The sequence below is a fragment of the Oreochromis niloticus genome, linkage group LG22 (genome assembly GCF_001858045.2).
Source record: "Oreochromis niloticus isolate F11D_XX linkage group LG22, O_niloticus_UMD_NMBU, whole genome shotgun sequence".
NCBI classification, from domain to species: Eukaryota; Metazoa; Chordata; class Actinopteri; order Cichliformes; family Cichlidae; genus Oreochromis; species Oreochromis niloticus.
In genome coordinates, this window is record NC_031985.2 from 6,625,795 (window position 1) to 6,636,390 (window position 10,596).

At 39.1% G+C, this 10,596-nt stretch overlaps 1 protein-coding gene across 3 annotated transcripts; it reads left to right on the forward strand.

Moving 5' to 3' along the window:
• The first annotated feature begins 580 nt into the window (after positions 1 to 580).
• LOC100690051 (formyl peptide receptor 2) lies at positions 581 to 8,511 on the forward strand. 3 transcript variants are annotated; one of them, XM_013276077.3, is made up of 3 exons: positions 581 to 787; positions 4,849 to 5,035; positions 6,755 to 8,511. In XM_013276077.3, the coding sequence occupies exons 2-3, from the start codon at positions 4,856 to 4,858 to the stop codon at positions 7,583 to 7,585; spliced, it is 1,011 nt and encodes a 336-aa protein (XP_013131531.1). In that variant the 5' UTR covers positions 581 to 787; positions 4,849 to 4,855; the 3' UTR covers positions 7,586 to 8,511. The 3 variants fall into 3 exon arrangements, with proteins under 3 accessions (XP_013131531.1, XP_025757945.1, XP_019206001.1); XM_025902160.1 differs by lacking the exon at positions 581 to 787 and adding an exon at positions 3,666 to 4,448; XM_019350456.2 differs by lacking the exon at positions 581 to 787 and having other exon boundaries at positions 4,750 to 5,035.
• The last annotated feature ends 2,085 nt before the right edge of the window (positions 8,512 to 10,596 follow it).

Sequence of the window (10,596 nt, forward strand, 5' to 3'; positions counted from 1 at the left end):
ACAGATACAAACTTTATAAGATTTATATATATCTTTTCCATATGGGATCATTAAAGGCATTCTATACTTCTATACCATCCAGTGAGATAAAAGACCAAAATAGCTAAAACAGAATAAAAGTGGTGTTGGAGAGATCTGAAAGCTTTGGAAAATAAGTAGGTCTTCAGATTTGATTTGAAGATTTCCAAGGAGGAAGAGGATTTTATAAAAGAGGGAAGACTGTTCCAGAGTCTCGGGGCGGCAATGGAGAAAGCCCCGTCACCTCCAGGTTTTAACTAGGAAAAAAAACCCCAAATTACTAAAATGTCTTGATGCATGCTCAATCATCCAGTTAAGTAAATCCCAAAAGTGTCACAGTGCTGGATCTGCAACCCAGTGTTTTGTGTTTTAGTATTCTTTGATTATTGTTATTTTCTCAGTGTCTCCATGTTCAGTGTGTTTTATTGTACTTCCCCTGTGGTGTCATTTTGTTCATTTGCATCAGCTGTTTCCTCATGTGTTACCTCTTCCCCTGATCACCTCCTGTGTGTATTTAAGTCCTCTGTCTTCTGTTTTTCATTGGCAGGTCATCTGTTATGCCACGCCATTGTTCTCATAGTTTTCACAGTGTTCTCAGTCAGTTTCTCAGTTTAGTTATTGTATCTGTTTTTCCTTAGCTTTCATGTTTGCTTCTGTCATCAGCCCAAATAAGGGCTTGCTTTTGGTTTAAGTTGAGTTCCATCTCCTGCAGTGTCTGCTCTTGGGTCCGTTAAATAAACACACCGGCGTACCCTGCAGTGACAAAAAGGTTAATTCTTTTCATCTGGACGTTTTGTCACTCATCCAAGTGACTTCTTTAGTCTCCGCTGAATGCAGGTTTCACCAACCTTATAAACAGTGCATTTAACTCAAACCAGCCCACTGAATAAACAATGGTCTGTGATGTCAGTTCCTTGATCATTAATATGTAAACTGTCATGACCATTGATCAACAACCACTGATCAAAGACCATTAATCATAGACCATTGATCTAAGATCAATGGGCATGAGTACCATTCACAGAGAGTTGGGGGATGGCTGCAATCACAGTATTGTAAGATGGTGAAAGATGCACCCTTACGCCCCCTCCTGAATTCAGAGATGGTCTTTGCCTTTTCATATAAATGGCCTTCTTGACTCCCTGCTCAAACCAGCGTTCCTCCCTGTCCATGATGTGAACATCCTCATCATTGAAAGAGTGTCCACTGGCCTGTAGGTGGAAATAGACTGCAGAGTCCTGGCCTGGCAAGTTAGCTCTTCTGTGTTGTGGTATCCGCTTCGCCAGAGGTTGTTTGGTGTTCGATGTATAAATCCTGGCGATCCTCCTGGCACAGTGTACACTATATTAGTCTGTTTGTGTCAGGGGACCCGATGTTTGGGGTGGACCAATTTTTCCAAACACCATGTCTATGTGGCTTTTAAACCCCAAAACACACTGTGCCAAAAATTGGTCCACCCCATGACCTTTTTGCATATTAATGATCAAGGAACTGACCTCACTGCCCATTGTTCATATAGTGGGCTGGTTTCAGTTATTATGCAAATGTACTGTTTATAAGGTTTGGGGAAACCTGTAGTCAGCTGAGACTGAAGAAGTCACTGGGATGAGTGATGAAACGTTTCTTCCATTGAAAATGTTACGTCCAGAATCAAACTTTTGGGACCCAAATGACTAAAATATAGATATTTTAATATGAATCAATTCATAAACATTTGGTATTGGGGAAGTTGATATATCACTATCAATCTGCACACCAGTAATGTTTAGCAGAGTTGTCATTTGAATTCACACTGCATTGGTGCAGAGACAAGTCAGTTTCGAAAATATTATTAGAAGGCAATTCTTAGTTGTAGGTTTCTGTGCTAAAAAAGACAACAAGAAGGAAGGGGGAATTCAGCAAACCTTCTCTGAGACAACTTACGCCCACATAAAGAATGAGCAAATGCGATGGGTTATTAGCATACAAGTGCATATTAATATGATTTGTTTGATATTTGTTATGACAGAGTAAGAAAAACATTTCCAGACATGAAAATAAATTTAAATAAATAAGCTATTCAACAATTTCTAATAAATGTCAGAGATACTACAGATTATAGACCATTTCAAAATGTAAATAAGTCCACACCACTTTAATCACACTTGGGATCTTATTCTAATGTATGGCAAAGAAACTGAAAATTTTACAATTAAATAAAAACCCTTCAATGACATGTTCCACCATAATACAGAGCAGGTACCTAAACTCGCCCACAGAGTTCTATTGTCTTATTAATAATGTTGAATCATAACATCACCATCCTGGATACTGTGTCTTCTCTAAAAAAGGAAAGTCTCAGAATAACAAATAAGCTGGAAAGGAAATGATGTCTCACTAATTTAGAAGAACTTCATTTAAAAAGACTTTCCTCTATTTAAGAAAAGTCCTCTCTAACAGGACATATTACTCATCATTGATTAAAGAAAATAAGAACAACCTCAGGTTTCTTTTCAAGACTGTAGCCAGGCTGACACAGCCTGAGTCAGCCATAGATATGAGCAATCTATCTCTATTAATGAGCTATGTACCAAAGGCCTTCAAGATGGCAGTAATTAAACAGTTTTGTAAAAAGCCATTAGTTGGCCCATCTGTCTTTGCTAATTATAGACCAATCTCCAACCTTCCTTTTATCTCAAAAATTCTTGAAAGAGTAGTTGTAAAAAAGCTAACTGATCATATGCAGAGCAAGGGTTTATTTGAAGATTTCCAGTCAGGTGTCAGAGATCATCACAGTAACCTTCATTTTCCTACTTCTAAATTCAGATAAAACTTAGGTTGTTGTACTTGGCTCTTAAAATCTTGTAACTAGATACTTTGGATGAGATTAACTTGGCATCCAGTGACACTAGGAATTTTTCAGTCATTTTTGACAAAGATATGTCCTTCAATGTACATACTAAACCTACCTTCTAGGATCTAGAAGTAACAAATGCATGAATTACATTTTATTTTAGAGGTATTTGCAAGGTAGAGGTGGAGATGTTATCTTTGTTCAGTATTAACCAGTTTAATAGAATCCTATTTTATTTGTAAAGTGCCAAATGACAACAATAACTGCCAACAAGGCACTTTATATTGTAAGGTACAGAGAATAATACAGAGAAAACCAAAAAAATCAGATGGAACAGTGTAAAGAATAAACTTCCTTTTAACAGGAAGAAATCTCCAGCACAACCAGGCTCATGGACAGGAGTCTGTCGAGACAAACTGGGATTGAGGGAATGAATGTAGGACAAAAGAAACACTATCAGAGAGACAGATGAACGCAAAGAGGTGCATAAACACATTGACTGAACAAAAAAAGAGGATGAGTGAAGAATCCATGTTATCCATGTTTTATGGTGAACGGTGTGAGGAGGACCCAAATGCATGACATGAAGGCAGCTGATGTGAAGCAAAAATCCTTTATTCTGATTTTAGGTTTTAGAAAATTTCATTTTAAAATAGTGTTAGGAAGTATGATAATGTAGAGCTACATGTGATATTCCATGCTACTTGCATGCTCCACTCCATTTGCCTCTGGTGACGCAGAGGGCTACAAAGAGGCCAGATATGACCTATGTAGATCCATCAGGGAAGCCAAGAGACAATACAGACTGAAGCTGGAAGGATACTACAACAACTCAGATTTCCGACGCATGTGGCAGGGCCTCCAACACATCACTGATTTCCAGTAGAGGAGCAGCAGGGTCACGGTCAGCTGCAACACGCTACCAGATGAGCTAAATGAGTTCACTGAGTTCACTAACGACACAACCATCGTCAGGCCGATTACTAGTGGAGAGGAGACTGCCTACAGGGAGGAGGTGGCTCAGCTGGTGTCCTAGTGTCTGGAAAATAACCTCTCCTTAAATGCTGAAAGGACTAAGGAGATGAATACTGACCCAAGAATGAGGAGAGACAAGCAAGCCCCACGATGAATCAACGGGACTCAGGTGGAGAGGGTGAAGACCACAAGTGAGGATCTCACCTGGACCCATAACACACAGCAGATGATTAAGAAGGCTCAACAATGACTCTTCTTCCTAAGGAAGCTCAGAAAATTTGGATTAACCTCCAAAATTCTTAGCAACTTTTACAGATTCACAGTGGAGAGTATCCTGACAAACTCCATCACAGTCCGGTACAGGAACAGCACCACTCAGGACAGGAGGGCTCTCCAGTGTGTCATCAAAATGGCACAACTCATCTGTGGAGTACCCCTCCCACCACTACAGGACATTTACAGCACTCCGGTCAGAAAAAGAGCACACAATATCATCAAGGATGACACCCACCCACAGCGTCTGACACTCCTACCATGTGTCAGACGCTACAGGAGTGTGAAAGCAAGGACAACCAGACTAAAAACAGCTTCTATCCACAGGCCATCAGGCTATTGTCAAACTGTAATTATCCATAACTGTAAATTTGCAATTTTGTACACATATACACAACATAATACAACTGTAATTACCTTTACATTAAATAATTATCTTTACATATACATCTTAATATCATATATATTTTCATTGTTACAGTGTTGCAACTACTTGCACTTTAAATTCTTTACACCCACACATAAGCTACAAGATCTACAAAGCAGTGTTTTACTTATTATTACTTTGTTTTAGTTGTTTGAAGTGAACCCACAAAGTAAGAATTTTATTGCTCTGCATAACCATTTGTGTTTTGCGGTGTACATGACAATAAACTTCTTGAATCTATAATCTTACAATTTCTTCCTCACAGTCTGTTAGGTTAGGAGATACATGATAGTGTAACATTTTTCTGTTCTCTCTTTCCCAGGCAAAAAATGTCTCCCAGTCCCTCTCTGCTCACCCAGGCACTTAAGCCTTCTGAGGAGGTTCAGGTGACTGCGGTGGATGTTGATGCCACGATGGAAAAATTCAGCATCATCCTCTACACACTGACCATTGTACTCGGCATCACAGGGAACTCTGTGGTGATCTTTGTGGCTGGATTCAAATTTAAGGTAGATATTATGCATAATCTGGTTCAACTACATTCTGAGTTTTGTCTCAAGTGTCTCTGTGAAACTATTATAGTTTTCTGTACCATATTTTATAACGTCATAAAGGTAGCTTCCTTAAACAGGACTTTCTCAACATGTATCCAGGAAAGCCACAGTTGGTTAAAATAAATAAATAAAATGAATGGGGACATTACTTAAAAGGTTTGAATGTTTATCAAATGTCACTGAGCTTAAAAAAAATCTTTAAAAATAATTTCTAAACTTTTCAGCAGAGAAGGAAATCAAACTCTTCACAGACTTTTTGGATGGTATGGTGAGATTTGATAAGCTTTGGGAAAAAGTATATTAATTAGTTACAAGATTAATTTTGACTCTACCTTTTATGTCAGACAGTTGTTGGGAGTCAGTATTGATAATGCAGCTACATTCAATTAGAACAGTATCAGCCAATTGAATGGCCATGATCGCTTAACATTGGTGTCAAATATATGACTCTTTTGCCTAGTTTATCTTCACATGTGTTTTGTGCTGAACAGAAGTAGTAATGGATGGTATGTTTGTAAGTAAATAACTGTGCATGGGGGTACATGATAATCTTCTGCATGTACTTCTGATTACCTCACGAGTATAGTTAAATTTGCAGATATCAAGACAGCTGTGGGGCTCATCTCAGATAACAATGAGACTGCCTATATAGATGAAGTGCAAAACTGACTTCACCTAACACTAAATATCAAGAAGACAAAAAAGCTTATTATAGATTTCAGACATCATCAGAGGAAGCCTCAGCCACTGAAAATAGCAGGAGAGGAAGTGATGGGGGTTTACGGCTCCTGAGTGTCTAGGTTAATAAGAATCTTAAGTAGACTGTTAAGGCACTAGTAAAAAAGGTTCAACTGAGACTTTAATTTGTCAGATCAGTAAGGAAAGTCTGCATTTCACCAAAACTGAGTCTTTTAAGCGCTGCTCAATAGGATAACAGCTTGATATGGAAACTATACAACAGCAGACAGAACAGCCTTCAAAGAGAAAATCATAAAAACTGCAAAAAGAAAAGTGGGATCTAATGGTCCCACTATTATAGCAGGGCCTGCAGCAAGATTACCCATCTAATACATCATCTGTCATCTTTATTCGCATCTGGAAGACATTATAAGGCTTTAAAGACCTGCAATTCCAGAGTAAAACATTTTTTTTTTTTTTTTTTTTTTTTTTTTTTATCCAACAGCCATAACTGAACTCAATTTTCTCTTTATAGCAGCATTTCAATAGCACTCAATCACCATTCGTATTTAATCTGTCTCATTTTGCCTCAAGGTAAACAACACATTTTGTTGTATGTGTCACATGCAATGTCAGTGAAGCTATTTTAGTTGCATTCTATTCTATTTCTAGTTAAAATAGAAACAAAATTCCCCATCGAGAGAGAGAAGGCGTGGCAGTGGTTTAAATCACTCAACTCTTAAATATGACACATTGCGCCAGAAGAGTCAGAAGTAATGTTTTTGATTTCATGTTATGACGTTTCATTCTTTATCAAAAGTGACTTGGTTAGCTTTATGCACCAAAAGCGCTTGTGAAAGGTTAAAATGGGTTTGAGCTAAAATAAACGATTTGACAGTGTAACAAGTTTGCTAGCTTGCAATGAAATTTGCAACGTAAATAATGTCTTTCACTCTCTCTCTTTTTTCCATCTTGTTTTATTTTCGTCCTCCTCAGCTGACAGTCACAAATGTGTGGCTGGTGAATTTGGCGATAGCAGACCTGATCTTCTGCTTCACACAGGTTTTCTTCCTCACTCGGATGCTCTTCTTCGACCACTGGCCTTTTGGCCTCTTCCTCTGCAAGTTCTATGGCTTCTTCAAATATGCCAACATGTTCTGCTCTGTCTTCCTGCTGGCTGTGATCAGTCTGGATCGAGTGCTCTGCATCTGGCAGCCCGTCCTCACAAAGCGTCGACGGACCCTGTGGGTAGCGAGGATGGTGGCAGTCTGCGTCTGGATCGCAGCGATCCTTCTCAGCATTCCCTACTTCATTCATTGCCAAATGTACGTGGACAACAACAACCTGAGTCAGTGTTCTGTGGACCCAAAAGAGAAGGCCGAGGAGTACAACAGCACTAAAGTTTCTCTCTACTCCATACGCTTCCTTTGCGTCTTCATATTTCCCTTTGTGGTCATTCTGGTCTGTTACATCCTGGCTGGGGTGGGAATCCGACGCACCCGCCTGTCAGGGAAGTCCCGCCCCCTGCGTATACTAGCATGTTTGGTCATTGCCTTTTTCCTGTGCTGGGCACCTTACCACTGCCTCCTACTGGTGAAGATGGTGGACAATAATAATGCAGTGGTGAAAATCTGGTACCCTGTAGCAAAAGGAATTGTCTACTTTCACAGCTGTGTGAACCCGCTGTTGTACTTTTGTATGGGTCTAAAAGTGAGTGAGGGGTTTAGACAGAGTGTGACAAGAGTTTATGGAAGAGCTTTGGCAGATGAAATGGAGGGCCAGACTACTCAGTCCACTGATCGCTCTTTGGATTTAAGCTGCAAGTAAGCCAGTGGTCCTCAGAAAATACATTTCAGTATTTGATAGTATTTATTCAAGCTCAACAAAACAGGCATGTGAGCTTCCACTTAACTTTCCTTAGTTGTGCTTTTTGTTAGTCAAGGGTGAAATTAATACATTCTGACATCCCTACAGCAAATTAAAATGTATTTTGTCATGCTATATTACAAATAGTACATAGTATATATAGTATTCACTACTCAAAAATTAAACTTTAATTATAGCATAGCATCAGCTCAGTTTGGGGATATTGATCCATCCAGTTAAGTAGCAGAGGTGGTTGTTAATCAGCTTCAGCTGCTTTGGTGGTAATAAAATTAACAGCAGGTGCACTACAGGGGCATCAATTAGACAACTTCCAAAACAGGAATGATTTTACAGGAGGGGGCCACTGACATTTTTCGCTTCTTAATCTTTTTCTGACAGTTTTTTACTAGTTTTGTACTCGGCTAGGGTATTTGTCACTAACTGTAGCACAAGGTGATACCAGAATTGGTGGGTCCACCACTGGCTCCCTGTGCTTTTCACAGAAGACAGCAGGTTCACACTGAGCACATATGACAGACATGAAAGGTTGGAGAAGCTGTGGAGAACATTCTGCTACCTGCAACATCACTCAGTATGACTGGTTTGGTGGTGGGTCAGTGATGGTTTGGGGAGAAATATCCATGGAGGGATGCACAGAACTCGACAGGCTACGCAGCAACACCCTGACTGTCATTGGGTATCCATGGGCCCTTTGTCAGACCCTACACTGATGCAGTGGGTCCTGGATTCCTCTCAGTGAACAATGCCCGGTCTCATGAAGCAAGAGCATGCAGGGAGTTCCCAGAGAATGAAGGAATTGATACCATTGAGATGTTTTGAAAGTGTTCCTTTAAATATTTTGAGAGCGTATATGTCATGATAGTCTAGGCCAGGGGTGGGCAATCTCAGTCCACGAGGGCCGGTGTCCCTGCAGGTTTTAGATCTCACCTTCGGTCAACACACCTGAATCACATGATTAGTTCGTTACCAGGCCTCTGGAGAACTTCAGGACATGTTGAGGAGCTAATTTAGCCATTTAAATCAGCTGTGTTGGTTCGAGGACACATCTAAAACCTGCAGGGACACCGGCCCTCGGGGACTGAGATTGCCCACCCCTGGTCTAGGCCTACCCATGAACTGACACATCAAATTTAACTGGACAGGTTTATGTCTATCAACAAACAAGTCAAAAGAACAGAGAATTAGAGCTTGAAGTGTTTTTTAAATGAGTTTTTTTTTTTTTTATTGTATTTACTGTTTCCTTGGGTACTGAATCTAAGGTGTTTAACAGGAGTGGAGGTGAGAGCCCTTGTTTAAAGTTAACATCAGGGAGTAACAAAATCATAAACATGGTTTAGAAATCCAGGTATATGAGAAAAATGGCTCACTTAGTGGTCACAGTTGCCTATGTCAGCATCTGCCTGTCATTTGGCATGCCCATAAATGTAAGTGTCAGTGTAATTTTGATGAGTGAGTTATGGGGGAAACAGATCCACTGTTTGCAGTTATTGTGAACGTTAAAAATGGCTTTGTAAACAAAACTTTATACCAGGCTGTAAAAACGTTTTATTAAAAGCAAACAAGCTAATGATCAGCAGTCTGACAGGAAATAGGTTTTACTCTGAAAAGGCTTTTTTTCTTTCTATAGCTTAATATTTCTGTCAGTAAGACAATAAGATTTGAAGTCTAATTCTGCTAAGCACTAGATGTTTTTTTTTTTGTTTGTTTTTTTAATTTAATTATGATCAAAAGGAAGGCCAAAACTATCATAAAACTTGCTGTTGCAACCTTTGGATCCAATAAATAACAACATACTGTCAACATGTATGCATTATTTTCCATGATATCATCTAGACAAAATTTTCATGTAGAAATTCTTTATAATGATTTTCATCAGGAAACTACTGTTGCTGTTTGCATCAAATAATTATGAAAATGTATTTGCCTACAACTGCATTACTGAATATTAAATATGTACTAAATAAACAAAGATGGTGAGTTTGTATTTACTTTGTGGATATTTGCATCAATTCGTCCTTTGGGTGGCGCTCTCACTTGGTGTTGGCTTTCTCTGCGGTCGAGTATCATTTCCTGTTACAACCAATGACTGTTTAAAACATGGACGACCTGACAGCTCCCTAAAATGAAGCCAAAACGTCTCTAACGCCCCCTGGTGTCTGGCTGCAGTATAGGTCATAAACCCAGCCTCCTCCATTTTAACAGATTTTAATTTCTTTTTAAATGAACGTTATTTGACAACAATATAAACGTATAAGGCACCCTTAGTTTTCCATGCATATACAAAAAGAGATATTTAAAAAAGCAAGAGAAATAACAAAAGACAGAAAGAAAAAAGGCCAATGTAGAATTTGAGAACAAAGGCACAAACAGTGTTAATAGAAAGGGAAATCATGATCCACATCTCAATTAAGGAGGAGGCCTAGGTTAAGTTTCAGTCTTAGGAATTCATTAGTTGGGTAAATCTCATTTATGAGTTTAAAATTAACCTCCTGTGCTTTAGGGGGAAGGGGAAGTGAAGTATACTTTTTTGTATCACCTTAACCTCCATGGCCTCAAATTCTTGTAGAGTATAATTTCTTTTAACTGGGTTAGGACAGATTTTGTTTATCAAAATATTTCTGGTCGCCTTGTTTGTAAACCTGCTGTCACCGGCTATGCAGAGCTGTCTCAGTCTAGGAGAAATTTTTTTAGAGTGCACAATGTCTTCTTTAACAAAAGCCATCCCAGTCCCTTTGAGATCAATGATTAGTGTTTTATAACTCTTAGCAGTGCATCTTAAGTCAAACGTCTCACAGAACGTCTATGTTTTAATAAGACCCCATTCTCATTCATAAAATGAGCTACAGCCCAAATCCCTTTGGCTCTCCAGTCATCCATGGAGATCCAGGAAGACGAATACACCTGTTGTTTAATACAGGGGTACTGTGATGAGTAAAGTTATGTTTATAAAC

Excerpts from the sequence above, each read along its gene's own strand:
- LOC100690051 (XM_013276077.3), top strand. The coding sequence starts at position 4,856 with ATGTCTCCCAGTCCCTCTCTGCTCACCCAGGCACTTAAGCCTTCTGAG. Across the intron at positions 5,036-6,754 it reads TGGCTGGATTCAAATTTAAG|CTGACAGTCACAAATGTGTG; the intron begins GTAGATATTATG and ends CGTCCTCCTCAG.